This window comes from Myotis myotis, unplaced genomic scaffold, assembly GCF_014108235.1.
Source record: "Myotis myotis isolate mMyoMyo1 unplaced genomic scaffold, mMyoMyo1.p scaffold_m19_p_12, whole genome shotgun sequence".
NCBI classification, from domain to species: Eukaryota; Metazoa; Chordata; class Mammalia; order Chiroptera; family Vespertilionidae; genus Myotis; species Myotis myotis.
Genome location: NW_023416316.1, coordinates 2,442,979 through 2,460,314, shown reverse-complemented (window position 1 = coordinate 2,460,314; position 17,336 = coordinate 2,442,979). Strand labels below are relative to the sequence as shown.

The 17,336-nt window shown below is 44.0% G+C and overlaps 1 protein-coding gene across 6 annotated transcripts in view; it reads left to right on the top strand.

Annotated features, from left to right (window-relative positions):
• Positions 1 to 17,336, top strand: part of ABL1 (ABL proto-oncogene 1, non-receptor tyrosine kinase) — a 98,446-nt gene that overhangs the window by 47,223 nt on the left and 33,887 nt on the right. Inside the window, exon 1 of one of the 6 annotated variants that reach the window (XM_036329331.1) lies at positions 4,810 to 5,044. The exons of the other annotated variants lie outside the window; for them this stretch is intronic. Within the exon in view, the coding sequence (XP_036185224.1) occupies positions 4,966 to 5,044 (79 nt within the window). The 5' untranslated portion in view covers positions 4,810 to 4,965. Of the gene's footprint in view, positions 1 to 4,809; positions 5,045 to 17,336 lie in introns of those variants that run through there. 6 annotated transcript variants of the gene reach the window in all.

Below are 17,336 nucleotides of genomic sequence, written 5' to 3'. Positions count from 1 at the left end.
GGATTGCTGTGAGGCTTGTGCCTGGACACATTAGGTGCACAGTAAATGTCTCTCCTTCCCCAAACGGAATGCAGCATGACAAACAGGTTAAGTAGGTCACAGTCTTTTTTATTTCTTTGTTGTTGTTTTTCTTTATTTTTTTTTTAAGTTAATACCTTTGAGGCTTAAGATTGCTTAGAGCAGCGGTTCTCAACCTGTGGGTCGCGACCCCTTTGGGGGTCGAACAACCCTTTCACAAGGGTCGCCTATGACCATCGGGAAACACATATATAATTATATATTGTTTTTGTGATTAATCACTATGCTTTAATTATGTTCAATTTGTAACAATGATATTGGGGGTCACTACAACATGAGGAACTGTATTAAAGGGTCGTGGCATTAGGTTGAGAACCACTGGCTTGGAGGGAATCCTTGGGCCTTTCTTCAGCATAGTAAGAAGACTGAGGCTCTACTTGCTTGTAACAGAATGCCTTTTGTATCTTGCAAGTGAGTTTCATAAGGATCAACACTGGATCTGGAAAGGATAATACAGGTTTGATATGGTGGTGTACAGTTTGGTGATAGTTTCAATATTCGTTGCTGCTAATTCAGTTTTAGACACAGTTTGTAAGCAAGCATTACTCATTTTTAAAAAATATATTTTATTGATTTTTTACAGAGAGGAAGGGACATTTTTTACAGAGAGTTAGAAACATCGGTGAGAAACATGGATCAGCTGCCTTCTGCACACCCTCTACTGGAGATGTGCCCGCAACCAAGATACATGCCCTTGACCAAAATTGAACCTGGGACCCTTCAGTCTGCAGGCCAATGCTCTTATCCACTGAGCCAAACCGGTTAGGGCAAGCATTACTCATTTTAAGAGGATAAAGTTATTTTAGACTCAAGAGCAGAATATTAATAGTCATTAGCTTTTTAAAATAAACTTACATCCCAATATAAAGCACAGAACATGCAAACAAATATCTGGGTCTATATTAACTGATAGTATTCAAGGATATAGTTAGAATTGCAAAAATACCCACTAATGTATATATAATTCTTGGCATTACTTGCCAATTTGAATATGTAGCCTTTTAAATATGAAATGCTCTATAATGACAGGTTTATCATAGTCTGGTCCAAAGCTCTTGAACTTTCCAGAATGGCACCAAACAGATTATTGTATTTTTCAGCTTGTTTAAACTGGTGTCATGCTTTTGAATTTTATTTTTGACTTTACACTTGGAGGTTGAAAGGTTTAAGACAACACTAACCAAGTCAGCAGTCATTTCCTGAAGGCTCTCTAGTGAGACAGTATCGCCCAGAGTCTAGATAGCATCCACAGGCACTGTACTTGTTACCTTGTAGCCCTGTAGCCCTGTGTCTCCAGGGGACTGGGCCTTCTTAGCTACTCATGAGGCCTGACCTGGCACTACAACACTAACCGCAGGTTCACTCTATTACAGTAAAAACATTTTGTACATTGATGAGAATTTGTAAAGTTAATGATGCCTTTGCTGAGAACCCCTGTGATATACACTAGTCTCATCCAGTCACATCTTGAATTTTATGTGTTCTTTATGGCAGACCTAAATGAAGATCTCTTAGCCATTCCTGGTGTACTGAAGATACCCATTCTTTGGTCATTACCCTGTAGGCCGGAAAGTAAAACAAATGAATCCAGCTTTGTCTCTGGGGCTGATCACCATAGCCAGGATCTCTCTCTCTCTCTTTTTTTAAAAAATATATTTTTATTGATTTCAGAGAGAAAGGAAGAGGGAGCGAGAGATAGAAACATCAATGATGAGAGAGAATCATTGATAGGTTGCCTCCTGCACGCCCCCTACTGGGGATCGAGCCTGCAACCCAGGCATGTACCCTTGACTGGAATCGAACCTGGGACCCTTCAGTCCGCAGGCCGATGCTCTATCCACTGAGCCAAACCAACTAGGGCTAGGATCTCTTAACTAAGGCTTCCTCTGAAACATATATCAACCTTAGTTATTTAACCAAAGGTATAGATATTCAAAGCTTTAATCTACTTATAATCTATTCTTGGTCAGATGTGGCTGTGTATTACTTTACTGGTCAGGAGCCTGATCCTTGGATCCAGGTAGACCTGCGTGGAGTCCAGCTCTGCCTGTTTCCATATGTAGGACCTTCGGCAAAGTGCTTGACTTCTCTGAGCTCCAAGAATTGGGGTAATAATACTGTTTTCCTTACAGGATCATTGTGCAAATGCAGTGTAGTAGTGTGGACAGACCATGCTTTTCACAAGACTCCGACACATAGTGAGATCTCAGTACATGTTAGGGGTGTGTGTGTGTACACTGAGTGGCCAGATAATTATGACCACCCCATCAGTATTTTGTTGGGCCACCTTTTGCCTTCAATACTATAGCGATTCTTCTTGGCATTGATTCCATGAGATGTTGAAAGGTGATGCGAGGAATCTGACACCATGCCTGATGAATAGCACTGTCCAGTTCTGTGAGATTTGATGGTTGTGGAACCAGCTGCCTGACGGCTCTTTTAACTTCATCCCACAAGTGCTCAATTGGATTGAGATCTGGTGATTGTGGGGGTCACCTAAGCAAGGTAAAGTCTCCCTCATGTTCTTGAAACCACTCCTGCACAATACAGCACCGTGGCATGGCGCATTGTCTTGTTGGAAGAAGCCATCTCCATTGAGATGCGCCATCAACATGATAGGATGAACTTGATCAGCAATGATACTTAGGTATGTTGTGCTATTCAGAGGTTGTTCCACACGAATTAAAGGGCCCAAATCATGCCAGGAAAACATGCCCAAACCATACCACTGCCCCCACCAGCTTGAAGGGTTGTACTCATGCAAGGGGGGTGCATGCTTTCATGCTGTTTCCGCCAAATTCTCACTCTGCCATCTGCATGATGCAACTGGAAATGTGATTCATTGGACCACATGACTTTTTCCCAATGCTCAACTGTCCAATCCTTGTGTTCCTGTGCGAATTGGAGACGTTTTATCTTGGTAACTACAGACAGCAAAGGTGTTCGAACAGGCCTTCGGCTTCCATATCCCATACGATGAAGTGTATTGCTAATTTGCCTACAAACGTCAGGTGGTCATAATAATCTGGCCACTCGTGTGTGTGTGTGTGTGTGTGTGTGTTGATTTTAGAGAGAGAGAGAGGAAGGGAGAGAGAGAAACATCAATTTGTTGTTCCACTTACTTTTGCATTCATTGGTTGATTCTTTTTTTTTTTTTTTTTAATATATTTTATTGATTTTCTACAGAGAGGAAGGGAGACAGATAGAGAGTTAGAAACATCGATGAGAGAGAAACATCGATCAGCTGCCTCCCGCACATCCCCTACTGGGAATATGCCCGCAACCCAGGTACATGCCCTTGACCGGAATCGAACCTGGGACCTTTCAGTCCGCAGGCCGACGCTCTATCCACTGAGCCAAACCGGTTTCGGCTCATTGGTTGATTCTTGTATGTGCTCTGATCTGGGATGGAACCTGCAACCTTGGCATATCAGGACGATGCTCTAACCAACTGAGCTACCTGACTAGGGTAATACATGTTAGTGCTTATTATTCATGTGCTCTAAGATATGGACTAACTTAGGTGTTTTGTTTTTTTAAAGAATAGTTTTTACTGATTTTTAGAGAGAGGGAAAGAGACAAACATGTGAGAGCGTAACATTGATCAGCTGCTTCCTGCATGATCTCCACCAGGGATCGAGCCTACAACCTGGGCATGTGCCCTGACCTGGAATCAAACCAGCAACTTTTTGGTGCACAGGATGATGCCCAACCAACAGAGCCACACCAGCCAGGACTGGACTAACTTAGTTTTTCTGCCTGTTGCTTTGATACTATTGTTAAATTTTGTTTTCTATTGTTACTGATATTTATCTGATTTTTATTAAATTATTTGGTATGATTGGGGACCCTATTGTTTCCTGTTGACCTGGATTTCTGGTTTTATGCCAAGTTACACACTCTTGTGATTATTATGTTATGACATTGTCTATTATCAGTCCTGAGTTATACACAGATTTGAGCCCAACACGGCAATGAAATGGGTTTTAAACAATGGTGCCATGACACCTGCCAAACAAGGGGAAAGTTCTCTATTGAAGAAAATGAGGCAAAGAAGGGCTCAGGCCCTGCCTCTGAAGAGTTCTCGGTGTGGAGACCTCAGCCCCAAACATAACCAGAGATTATGTTTGAATGTGAACTCGCACGTCTCTTCATTCTGCCAACCGTCTCCTCGCCTGAATGTCTGATTTGACAAATGTGTTGCACACTTGTAGCTGTTATGTGGCTTCCAGATCTCTTGATTATTCATTCCTTACCCACCCATTGAGTTTAGCCTTAATCACAGTAAGCTCACTGAATAGAAATGAGACCAGTGTTGGTAATTCCAAAGGAATTTGCATTATTCACCAGCGTTCTGGGGACATCGGGTTTGTCAGGGCCCAGAGCACGGTGGCCTGAGCAGTGCAGGTTGGGAACTTCTCATGGTTTCCCAAGTGGCGCGGAGCACCTGCGGTCTCCACAGAGCAGCTGGTGCAGCTGTTCCTTTCTTGGGGTGTTAGGATCGCATGTGCGTAAACGCTCTGCGTATAAGAAATGCTGTTGATTTAGAAGTGGGATTGGTTTGGGGCCGCGGTGATGGTGCAGGACGGCCTGGGCCTGGCCATCGCCTAGAGAGGGTGCCGGCGCGGCGCGGCGCGGAGGGGGTTAAGGCCGTTCAGGAGGCGGGGCGGGCCTCGCGGGCCGGCTCGGGGCCCTTTGTTAACAGGCGCGTCCTGCGCGGAGACGAGACCCGGCCGCGGCCACGGGCGGGCGCGCGGGGCGGCGGGGAGGCCGCATGGCGGGGCCGCGGGGGCCCGGGAGGGCGCACGGAGCCAGGGGGACGAGCCGAGCCTGAGCCGCGCCGCGGAAGGGAAGGGGGCGCCGGCCCTCACGGCTCCGCACACGAAGATGTTGGAGATCTGCTTGAAGCTGGTGGGCTGCAAGTCCAAGAAGGGGCTCTCCTCGTCCTCCAGCTGCTACCTGGAAGGTGAGCCCGGGCCGCGGCGGGGGTGGGCGAGGGGGTCGCGGGCCGCCGCCGGGCCTTCCCAGGCCTTTCCCGCCTGCGCTCCCTCCGCTCCCCCTCTCCGTCCCTCCCTTTCCCTCTCCCTCTCCCTCTCCCTCTCCCTTTCTCTCCCTCTCCGTCCCCCCTTTTCTGTTTCCTTCTCTCGCAGCCCCTGCGCGGCGCCGGCCGAGGGGGAAGGGGCCGGGCTCTGGCCCCTGGGGAGCCCGCGTCGGGATGGCGGTGTCGAGGGGGCCCCCGACTGCGGGCTTCGACCCGAAAAAGTTTGAGAAAGCGAACTCTGCGGGCCTGGACGGCCCACGTTGTGGAATTTCCACCGTTAACTGGAAATTATGTGTCAAAAAGGTCGCCCTGTGTTTGTGAAAGATAGGATTTTCATTAGGTATCGTGTACTACAAAGAGAACGCGCTCTACCATTTATGGATACAGAATTTCAAGCGCTCTTTCCACTCCCCGTCCCTACCCCAAACAGACCACGAGGAAGCCTTAGACACACATTCTCTCCCTTTTCCATGGAGCAAAGAGAGATCACACCGAATGCTAAGAAGGCATGTGAATGAGTCCAGAGTATCTGGGGCGAGGGTGGAGGAACCACGTTAGGTCGCTTCAAAAAAGCTGAGAGCCAAGAGCCGCTCACTTCTGCCTTCTTTCCGTTCTGCTCTTTTTCTTATCTAACCCTTCCCTCCCCCCTTTCCTGTTACTTGCCTTTCATTTTCTGTCCTAGTAAGGTGACGTCTGAGAAAAAGTGAATTGAGGATGCGCGGTTATCATTTGATAGCTTCAAGATGGATCTGAAATTCATCTGCTTTTGGGACTGGTCATCCCAGGCTTTTTGCTTTCAGCTGAAAAGGCTGATTGTACTTAAGAGAAGTAATCCTGCTTGCATTTCTCCATCAATTTCATTGAGGGCTTAAAATAGGAATAGAGATGTAAAGCTCATTTTAGAACAAGTAGGATTTCTACTATAGTGCCAGGAAGTTGTAATGTTTTTCTTTTTTAAATGAAGGAGAAATAAACAGAGGCCTCATTAATTGTCTAAACTGTTTTTCTTTTCACTTTTTGATTTGAGGGCCTGCCTAGAATCATATGTGTAGCTCAGACCATAAACGCCAGTGATATAGGCAAAACCTGTTTGCCATTTTGCCCCAGTAGGCGTCCATGGGTGCCTTTCCCTCTCTGGGATTTGGGGCCCGAGAGAAGGCCCACCCAGCTGGAGGGGGCTCACAGAATCTAACATTAGGAGAGAGATGGTTTATTTGTCCCCTAAAAGTTCTTATCTGAACAGCCAAAATCAGCTTCAGTTAATACGTGGCTTGTTTTCCAAGTTGCTCAAAATTCTGAACACATTCTCATTTACATCTGTAACGAGTTAGTGTCAGGCATTATCATCTCCATTTTGCAGATGGATGCCTAAGGCTGAGTAGATGAATGGACTTTTGTAACTGCAGAGCTGGAGGAAAAGTTTAGGTCACAGCAAAGCTGTGACACTGTTTTGTTTGGGGGGGGGGGGGAGATTTAGTAGTACCTGGCTGGTTTAATTACTCTTTTTTTCGGGGGAGGGGGAATCTAAAGTGACTTACTATGTCTTGAAATAATGTTGGCTCTCAAGTCTAAAAAAAAAAAAAGGATTCTGGTACAACAGACTGCTTTAGGTTAAGACTTTATCTGGAAAGCTATCACTATAGGAATTCTTTGTTGTTACTGAGTTTACCTGATGTCATTTGTTATGTTTTATTGGGGAAAGTAAATGAAATTATTATTTTGTAGTTTAGAGAATTTAACAAACGTCAGTGATCCTTTCTTAAGGACTGGATGTGCTATTAGTCTCTTGGGAAAAATAATTGCCAACATCTGGGTAAGTCATCCAGCCTTTCTGTTTTTACTGACATCTAAATCAATCAATCAGTGTTTATTGACGGCCATTGGGGCCCAGTCATCACACGTCATGGAGCGAAGTAAATATGGTCAAGTTTTCCATCCTATCAAAGAGGGGTCAGCTGTAAAACTTGATCGTGCATCTACTTTGCTATTCGGGCCTAGCTGTCAAAGCAATTATTAAATGCTTACTGTGTGCCAACCACTGTTTCAACATTCTGTGATTTCATTTGCTTACTTCTCATGATGGCCTTGTGGTTATTTCCATTTTATTGATGAGGAAGCCGAGGCACCGAAAGATTAGGAAACTAGTCTAAGGTAACAGAGCTAGCAGGTGGTGGTGCTGGGATTTGAACCCGTGCTGTCTATCCCCAAAGAGCCCAGTTTAGCTACTCTGCTTTATGGACTATGACTGTTTATCTTCTTTGGAACTCTCCGTGGATGTTAAAATGGTATCTTCAGAAACACTAATGCCTCAAAAGGGGGTATTCTTTCTTTCTCTTCTGGAAACCTGATACTGACAAGAATGCTTACCTTTAGCCATATTGATTCCTCTCTGAAATCAATAAAAACATTTTAAAAGATAACTGCATGCTAACGAATTCTAAAAGGGTATTTAGTGACCAGTGGTTCTGTCTCCTGTGCAGTTTCCCTGCCCAGAGGCACTCCGGAGTTTCTTGTGTGCCCTCCTAGAACAGCGGTCGCCAACCTTTCAGACCTCACGGGCCACCGGTGGGCGACCGCTGTTCTGGAAACATTTTATGCATATGTAAGCATTTATAGCATTTGAATTTTGTTCATCAACTTTGTGAAAGTATCTTTATAGCTGCATCGATTTACCATGCTCATGTTTATCTTTATAATCTTCGGTCTACTTCACTGAACTTTCTGTTATTCCTCACCTCTAGAGAGGTGAAAGAAAACATGAACATTAGCCATTTGAATTCACCTTTCCTCCAGTTTATTTTTACTTGTTCATATGTTTGTATTTGTATACATTGTGCATGGATGTTGTACAGGGACCTGTAAGTTCCGTGTGGTGGAATAAAAAACGAATGTGTGTGAAGTGAACTCTTGTTGAACTTTCAAATTTTATTTTAAGGGCCCTCTTTTACGCTTCTTGTCAGCAGTTTGCTTTCTGGCGTGTGCTTTATGTGGTCCAGCCACACAGACACTTTTAGTACTTCTGCCTCAGAGATGCTTGTACTCTCTCTAAACACTCGCTCCTGAGCTCATCAGCTACTTCTCTTGTTTAGTAACAAAGAAAATCGGAGGCTCCTTCTGGAGCCGGATCGCCAGTCGGTCCATTTCACTTGGGGTTGTGTTAAAACCGTGGAGCATTTCTGATGGGACAGGCCTTGGCACCAAGCACTTCATTGACATCCTCACTAATTCTCGTACCAGTGCCCCGAGGTCTTCAGAGAAGAGAAGGAAGAAGGGCCCACTCACTTTGGTTAGAAACACTTTTGAATTTGGAGTCAGGAGATCCGGCTTTTGTCCGACTTCTCTCAGCTTTTCTGGCCCATTACCTCTAAGACAGAACAAGCACCCTCTGTCCAGCTCACCTTAGAGGATCGTTTTGCGAACATATGAGATGATTCAGGTGAAAGTTTTGAAACGAATAAAATGCTTAATATATGTATTTATACCGGTACGAGGTTCCTTGGAGATGTCCTTAAGTCCAGAGTTCTGTGGCCGGGATATATATGCTAAGGTCCCATTCCTATGTGAGGCCCGCAGCTCTGGAGCCGGCCAGCGTGGACCCAGATGCCACCCATGTTGCCCAGGGATCTTGGGCACATTGCTTTCTGAGCCTGGGTGTTCTCATTTCTAAAATGGGCTGTGAGTAGTCCCTGTCTTGTTGAGTTGGTAGATTCACATGAGAGATTTCATTGAAATTGTTTAGCACAGAGCGGGGCACGGAGCAAGATGTTAGCATATGTTAGATGTTGTTATTTTAAACAAATACTTAGCAGTCTGAAATGTTGGTGTTGCCAGTTTTTCTAGTGGCTGAAGTATGATAGAATTGAGTTGAACTCATCCATAGTTTCTCTTTCTTTTTTTCCCTGATAGTTTTTCTTGTTAACAAAACAAATTTTTCCAAGTTTGTTTTGATGTATATAATTAATATTTCCTGTCCTTGGTTTTAAGGAAAAGTATCTTCCCTTCCTCTGATTCTATCTTATTCCCATGGTGAAAATGTTAATTGTGGAAGAAAAAATCCTATTGGTTCATGGTTGGCATCTTATTTCTTCTCTCCAGAGGGAGTATGTTCATAGCTCCAAACATGTGAAAGCTAAAAATCTCATATTGCTTACTACTTTGTTGCAAAAGTAATTTTGCCAGTGTAATTAAACACTGATCCGAAACAGAAACAGGAAAAATTGTCAATAGTTAGGCTTTAAAAATATATAACAATATTGTACAATGTGATGATTATGGCTAACAAATACTGTATTGTATATTTGAAAGTTGCAAAGAATAGATCTTTATAAAGTTTTTCCTTCCAAGAAAAAAGTTATAGCTATGTGTGGTAATGGATGTTAACTTATGATAATCCTTTCACAATATATACATATATCAGATTATTAACCTTTAACTTATACAGTATCATTATACCTTAAAACTGGGAAAATATATGTAACAAGAACTAAAGATCAAATGGGACATCGGAAGAATATAACTTTCTTCTGTAATGGTGGATTGTAATAGAACACAGAAGAACAATTTCTAAAACAAATGCTTAAGTTAGTCTTTCTTTTTCACTTTTTTTTACAGTGGAAAGTTTTAAACCTATGACAAAAGCAGACAACATAATGAACTCCCTGGTACTCATCACCCAGCTGTAATATTACCAACTTTTGGTCCATCTTGTTTTCTTTCCTAGTGAAGTTACAGTTCCAAAGCCTTTGAATAGCTTTGCTAGTTACTGACTTTTGAGAGTCTAACTTTGTCCTCAGATACTAAGAGTTCTCCACAATTGCTTTTCAAGTCCTTTCCTAACCCACACTGTAGGTGATTTGTTATCCTCTCTGTGTTGGGTGGTGGTGATAGGGAAGACAGATGAGGCCAAGGAGAAACAGGTGGGAATTAGAGAGGGAAGGGGGGGAGGAGCAGGAAAGGGAGGTAGAGACAGAGGGGGCGATACAGACAGACTGGGAGACAGACAGTAGGCTGGGATGGGAAAGGGAAACCAAGACGAGAGGGAAGAAGACAGAGAGAGGGGAGGGGGGTGGCCTGAGAGGAAGAAAAAGCAAGATCATGAGCGAGTGGCAGGGCTGGCAGCTGAGTAGGATCCCTGGAGGGAGGGTGAGGAAAGTGACTTCTCTCTCTGCTCAGTCTCCTGCCCTCAAGTGCAGTAATAATGGAGTCTGCGGAAGAAGGTAGCTCAGAGTTAGTGCACATACAGTGCGAGGCACAGTGCTGGTCCTCACTGAGGATCAATAACTGTCACCCATTGTATTGCGTTTCGTTGCATAATCTTTAACCTCATTACTCTTAATTTCTCTTTAGAGACCTAATTCTTCCCAGTCCTCAAATGTGGCTGATAGCGTTGTTCGTTGGGTGCCTGAAAACTGAATCCAAAGGCAGGCCATGAATAGAATTAGCCATTGCTTTTAGGAGCCAACATAATCGTTTTCCGTTCACGTTCAGCTACTCAGGTTAGCAATAGAAATAATGGCTAATGGGACATTCTGGGAAAGTTGCCTGCCATTGGGTAACCCTCTGCTTCAGTGACTGGGGTCTGAACTGACGCAGGGGTCCTGGATGATGCTTAAAGGAGAGCAGGAGATGAGAAGTGAGTGCTTTCAAACCGGCTCGGGTCTGGCAGGCAGAGCAGAGTCTTTCGTCGGTCGCAGGCGGCCTGTGGCCGGAGACAGCTGTTTTCCAGCCCGTGCAGCTTTTCTCCCCACAAACACAGCGTGCGTGCGTGGAGAGTGCCTCTCACCATGCTGTCCGCCTGTTAGGAAGCATCGAGAAGTGGACTCGTGTCACACCAAGGTGTAATTTAGGAGCCTGGCCACGCTTTACATTCCATTAACAAATACTGCATTTCCTAGATCTTCACGAAGGCTTTCCTGGCCAGGGTTCATTTGCTTCTCATCTTTACTATCTATTACTTCTGTTCTGCTGTTAGAGGTTAACGGGGAGTTAAGGTGCACTCTTAAGTCGTAATGCAATGTTTTACCTTGTTGCTAAAGGCCAACAAATGCAGGTGTTCTGTGTAGGAGGTAATTTAAATAAACGCGGGGCAGTGCCGAGGACTCTGAAAATGCTTGGTCTCTGCCCAAAAGGAGCTGATGTTTGTGGTGACAGTAACAAGAGAAGGAGTAATTGCCCTGTAGTGCCCTAGTGCCAGGTACCACACCTGACATCCATACAAAAATTGTCTGCATGAGTGTGCATTGAGCCCTCCCGACAGCCCGACCAGGGACTACGTCAGGGGTGGGCAAACTTTTTGACTCGAGGGCCACAATGGGTTCTTAAACTGGACCGGAGGGCCGGAACAAAAGCATGGATGGAGAGTTTGTGTGAACTAATATAAATTCAAAGTAAACATCATTACATAAAAGGGTACGGTCTTTTTTTTTTCAATAGTTTTATTCATTTCAAACGGGCCGGATCTGGCCCGCGGGCCGTAGTTTGCCCACGGCTGGACTAGGTCCATACCGTTGTCCTATTGTGCATTTGAGTCGCCGAGGCTCAGAAATGAGCATCTCCCAGATGTGGTGGGCTGAGGTTTGAACAAGGCCTGCCCACCCCTGAGCCCGGGCTGATGATACTGCAAGGGACACGGAGTCCTTAGGGCGGTAACAGGAACAGACACCAGATATCCACGTGAGGTGAAGGGTAAGTAAACCTGAGTGTGCGGCGGGAGGGGAGGAAGGACAAATCAGAGGTGTACAGAGGCAGTGAGGTCGGGAGGATGAATCCCAGGGAAAGTATATAGATAGCCCTTGTCAAGGTGCACGCAGATGCGGCAGAAACAGCGTTTGCTTGGGGGGAACTGCAAGGCATTTGGGGGGCTGGAGTGGAAAGTAGGGGTCATGGAGAAGATGGGCCCTGACCAGACCCCAAAGGGCCGGTGTGCCCGCTTTAGGAGCTCGGGCTTCTGCAGTGGTGGCACCAAGAACAACCGTAACACGCTGTGAGGACCTGTTACATGCTAGGAGCAGTGCCTCCCACTTCATCTGCAAGCTGCCCGCTGCCTGGCCAGGCACCTGTGCTTAGGTGGCCATAGGTGCACTTGTAGTGAATGGTGACTGATGATTGACAGGCAGGGCCGCCACCCCGACATCTGGATGGGATTTTGACAGGAGAGTGATTTGGTCAGATTTGCCGTTTAGAAGGACCCTTCTGGTATGGGCAGGGTCAGAGGGGAACCAGACCGTGGCTATGGTGGGGTAGGGAGAGGACAGGACTGACCAAAGAGATTAGGAGGAAAAGTGGCCAGGATGTGGGTGTGAACTAGATGGGATGAGCGGGAGAGAAGCGGGCACAAATGACAGGTGTTCAGTGTTTTGAAGATGGTGGTCCTCATTTTACATAGATCTTTGTACTCCATTTCCAGTAATTGTAGACTTCTTTGCAACAGATTCTTAAAAGGTGATACAAAATTCCTTTTTTCCCCCAATTTTGGTGGAGGGGGAGGGGATTATAGGGACTGTTTATCTTCAGAAAAGTTAACATGTAGACTGTGAATAGGTTAGGACAGAGAATTTTAATTTCTAAAATTGACTGGCTAGGGACATTACAATGTAAAAAGATTCCAGGGGAAATATTTAAGCCTTAGGCTAAGTTAAATGACTTTGTTATTTTTTTTAACTTCTTGCTTTTTAAAGGAGATTTCTCTAGGAAACTAACTTTTTGCCTATAACGTGATAAAACTGCATTATTTAGAAAAGAAAATAGTCTCATTTGGACTTCTCACTAATTTGTAGCAGCCTTCTTTCTTGACCCCTCTCCCTGTCAGATCACAGGGGTTACACGGAACCAAATCTGAAGTGCTGGAGCTGGCAGCCGGGGAGGCCCCTGGGTTCTGGGATAGAATTCAGGGGATCTTGTACTTGAATGGGAAAACATTAAAACTTTATTTTACTAACCTCTAATTGAAAATTAGTATTGTATTTTTTAAGAACTTACAAGATAAACTACAGTAATATTAGCAGTACTTGTGATTTTGTCACCAGTAGAAATCAGATATTTTCCCATCATGTAACAGTTTTGATTATTACTTACACTCATCACTACTTTGAAATGAAAGTAGTTACCACTGGATCTTGTTATTTAAGGTGTTAATAAAAAGCATTAATATGTTAATAAAGAAGCATATACCAAGTGCATTCATAAAAAGCACTATCACATTTTAAAAAAGGTTTGGGGACTATTTCAATATAGTTGTTTTCCTTTGCAATTCTTCATACTTATTTTATGCATTTGCAGACTTTATTCTGAGGAGGAGTCCTTGGGCCTCACCACAGGGTCCACTGCACGGCACAGATAAAGACCCTTAGTGGCCTTGGTGGGTCAGGCTGGCCTGGGATCCCCGTGACTCCTGTCCCTTGCTGGGCACGGTCTTGTTCTGGGTCACCTCTTCCTTAGCCCCTCGCAGCTCCTGGCCCTCAGTGTCTGTGTTCTTATACATCCATCCACAGGGCAGCACTGTCCTCTTATTGGACTTTTGCTTTAAGGCCTGTGCATATCTATTAACCGTGTTTCTCCCCCTGGAGCAGGGCCACGCATGATTCCTTGCATCATTATCACTGTACCATACCCCTGCTCTCCAGCTGCTGACACGGTATTTGGGGGAGCTGGGACATTCTTTTCAGATTGTGAAGTTAATGCCAAAGCTGTATTTAGCTAATAAACTTGTTTTTAAAATAATTTTAACTGCTCTGGCTGAGGGTGTAAATGACAAAATAAAGGGCCATGTAGACTGTAGATAAAATTACTTTCATCAAGTTCAAATTGTGGGAAACAATACTTTTCCTCTAAACTCATAAAAAGTTGTATGAGACGGTTACAAACTGACTTGAGAATAGTCTGAGCATGATCTCATCAGTTGGAACAGAGTAGGAAATAAAACACGAAGCCTTCCCTCTTTTTTGAAGGGTCTGTTTTATAGATTTTTAAATTACAGAGATTCCTTGAACTGGAGGATAATAGTGAAGGGCCCACAAAGGAACTAGGAATAAAGCAACATGGGTAAATAATTGCATGTGACTAAAAGTAAAGGGAATGCTTATCACATCTGACACACCTGCCCTCTCGCCCCTCCCCAGCTCTGAAATGGTGAAGTGCCCTCTGTGTTCAGTAAACACTGCTTAGGGCAGCGGTTCTCAACCTGGGGGTCGAACGACCCTTTCACAGGGGTCGCCTAAGACCATCGGAAAACACATATATAATTACATACTGTTTTTGTGATTAATCACTATGCTTTATGTTCAATTTGTAACAATGAAATCGGGGGTCACCACAACATGAGGAACTGTATTAAAGGGTCGCGGCATTCGGAAGGTTGGAAACCACTGGCGTAGGGAATTGCAGAGGGAACCCTGGCCTTGGGCACAGTGTCAACAGGAAGGCGGAAAGCTTCCCAGGGAGGTTTTTCCTGGAGGTGAAGTCTCCCCTGCCAGGCGCTGGAGTTCATGAGCGTTTCCTTCTCTTCTGTTTGCCAGCGGCGGGTTCAGCAGCACAGCCCCTGGAAGTCTAGACCAGATATGCCATATCAGGGAATCTCTTGTAAACATTTTTGATCAGTGACTCACAACTTTAAGAAAGAATTCTTTTGTATCAAACTATCTAAATTGTACTGTAAAGACCCAGCCCATTTTCTTAGAATACTAAGTTAATCATGCACAGGTCCAGTGAATTTTGTGGCATTTCCAAATGTTTGATATTCTCATAATTGGAACCCTAGCTTTCTAGAGGTTTGTAGATGTCATAATTCTTGTGCTTAAAATGGCCTATTAATTACTTTTCCTGAGTTTTGTTGGTGATGGAAACTTTTTCATTAACACTATGGTGAAATAACAGTAGACTTCTAAATGGGATGTGAGGCACTTTTGATGATACAAATATAAATATATTTAAAATAAATATGACCCAGAAAGGATGCTGCAGAAAATGTTCACACACACACACACACACACACACACCCAAAATCAAGAATAATAGCAGATGCTAAACTTTTATTTCCTGAGATTTTAACAATAGCCAAAAGATCCATTGGAAGGATGGAGGAGGGGTGCTGTTTTGGGCATCTTTTTTTAATGAAGGTGACAGGCTTCTTTAGGGGTTTAACTTCCTGACAGTGAGACTGTCAGAAAGTTCATGTATTAAGCAAGGAAGCTTTAAGTACATTCTGCAACTTTGGCCTTGTAAGCTGTAATCATTTTTAAGGTTGACGAGCATAGTTCACTATGAAATGAAGCAAGGAATTTGGCATTTGTACATTGTGAGTCAATTTTGACATCAGCCTGGATTGGGAATTGACTGGAAGGTTTTGGGGTTGGACTGTGGCTACGCTTCAGTGTCTCGGTCCAGAGGCATGCATGAGCAATACTTCCCTTTGGGCTTTGGCCATTAATTTGTGGAATGGAGCAAGAACTGGAGAGGAAAATGGAGAGACTGCCTTGGATTTCCTCACATCCTGTTGAATAATAAAAAAAAAAAAAAACAGTGGGAGGCCCTTTCCTTCCTGACAAAGGCCTCATCCCTTCACATGGAATTCCCAGCATCTGTCTCCATGTTCGGGACAGTCCCTCTTTAACCCATACTTTAAACCGATGGTCACCCCTGGGTATCTGCCTTCTGCCTATTCTAGGTGTTTTCCAGGCCACTTCCCCTGATTATGTAACTTTCTTTGATCAAATCCAGATGCTGCAGAATGCTTGATAGAAGAGGTCAAATGGCATTTGAAAAGAAAAGCATTATTGTATTCATGACTTTGGTTTAATTTCCTGTATGGGCCTGGTCGGCCAAGGTTAAGCTTGTATGCTCACGGCCACGGGGTGGGACATCGAGGGAAAGGAGCAAATACTTTTTAAGGACAACTTGAGTAGATGCCCTCCTCCCCTGTGTCCTTTTTAATGTTAGATTATCAGTTATATAAGCATCGGCTGGCTTCTGTTCATAAATTTTTTCCTATTTTTGTAATTGTTTTTCGATGATAAAAACAATCCACATTCATAAAGAAAATTCTAAATGTTTGTAATCTCACCTACCCTGAATTAACCACTTTTTAACTACTTTTAATGGTACTGTTAACATACCACCCTGAGTTAACATACTGTTCACATTTTGGTGTAGTTCCTTCTGGACTTTTCTCTGTTTTCTCCAAAAGTATTTTGAACAGCTTTATGAGTATACTAGAGGCCCAGTGCATGATTTTGTGCATGGGTGGGGGCTGGGCCGGCTGGGGGGCGTGGCCGCAGGAGGGCTCCATCTCGCTCAGTCCCCAGCAAGCTAACCTACCAGTTGGAGCATGTGCCCCCTGGTGGTCAATGCACGTCATAGTGACTGATCAACCAGTTGACTGTCTGCCCCCTGGTGGTCAGTGCACGTCATATTGAGCAGTTGAGCAGCCTTAGCATTTCATTAGCATACTATGTTTTGATTGGTTGAATGGACAAGCAGACACTTGACATAGTAGTCTTTTATTACATAGGATTTTGTTTTATGGATGGGACCACAAACTAGCTTATCTTGTGTTGATAAATATTTTGTACCTTTATGTTTCGCTATTTAAAAGTCACTCTATACAGATCATTGTGTGGCTCTTGTAGTATAAATTCCTAGAGGTAGGGCAAAGGTTATGGAATTTTTAAAAGACTCGGTTCATATTTCCAGTTGGCCTTCTAAAATATTACAGCAGTTTCTACACCAAGTGCAAGCATAGTATGAGAGTGCCCATTTCATTGAAGTCTCACACTATTAGCCTCAAGAAAGTGTACCTGCCAATTTAATGGAGAATTTGTATCTCTTTGATTACTAGAGGGTTAACCTGCTTTCCATTTTAATGGTAATTTAAGTTTTCTGTGAATTGCTTATTCATGTTTGGTTTTTTAAAAATTTAAATTCTTTATTGTTTCAAGTACAGTGGGGCCTTGACTTACAAGTTTAATTTGTTCCGTGACGGAGCTCTTAACTCAAATTACTCGTATGTCAAATCAATTTTCACAATTACAATGGCACGTGATGCTGGGCTGATGTTGTGGCGTTCACTGTGACGTTCGCTGTGCCAACTAGCAGTGGGGTATCTGAAGCTGGCTCGTAACCCGAATTTTAGCTCGCAACTCAAAGCAAAATATCGGCCAAGAGATGGCTCATATCTTGCAAAACTCGTTAGTCGGGACACTTGTAAATCAAGGCCCCACTGTAT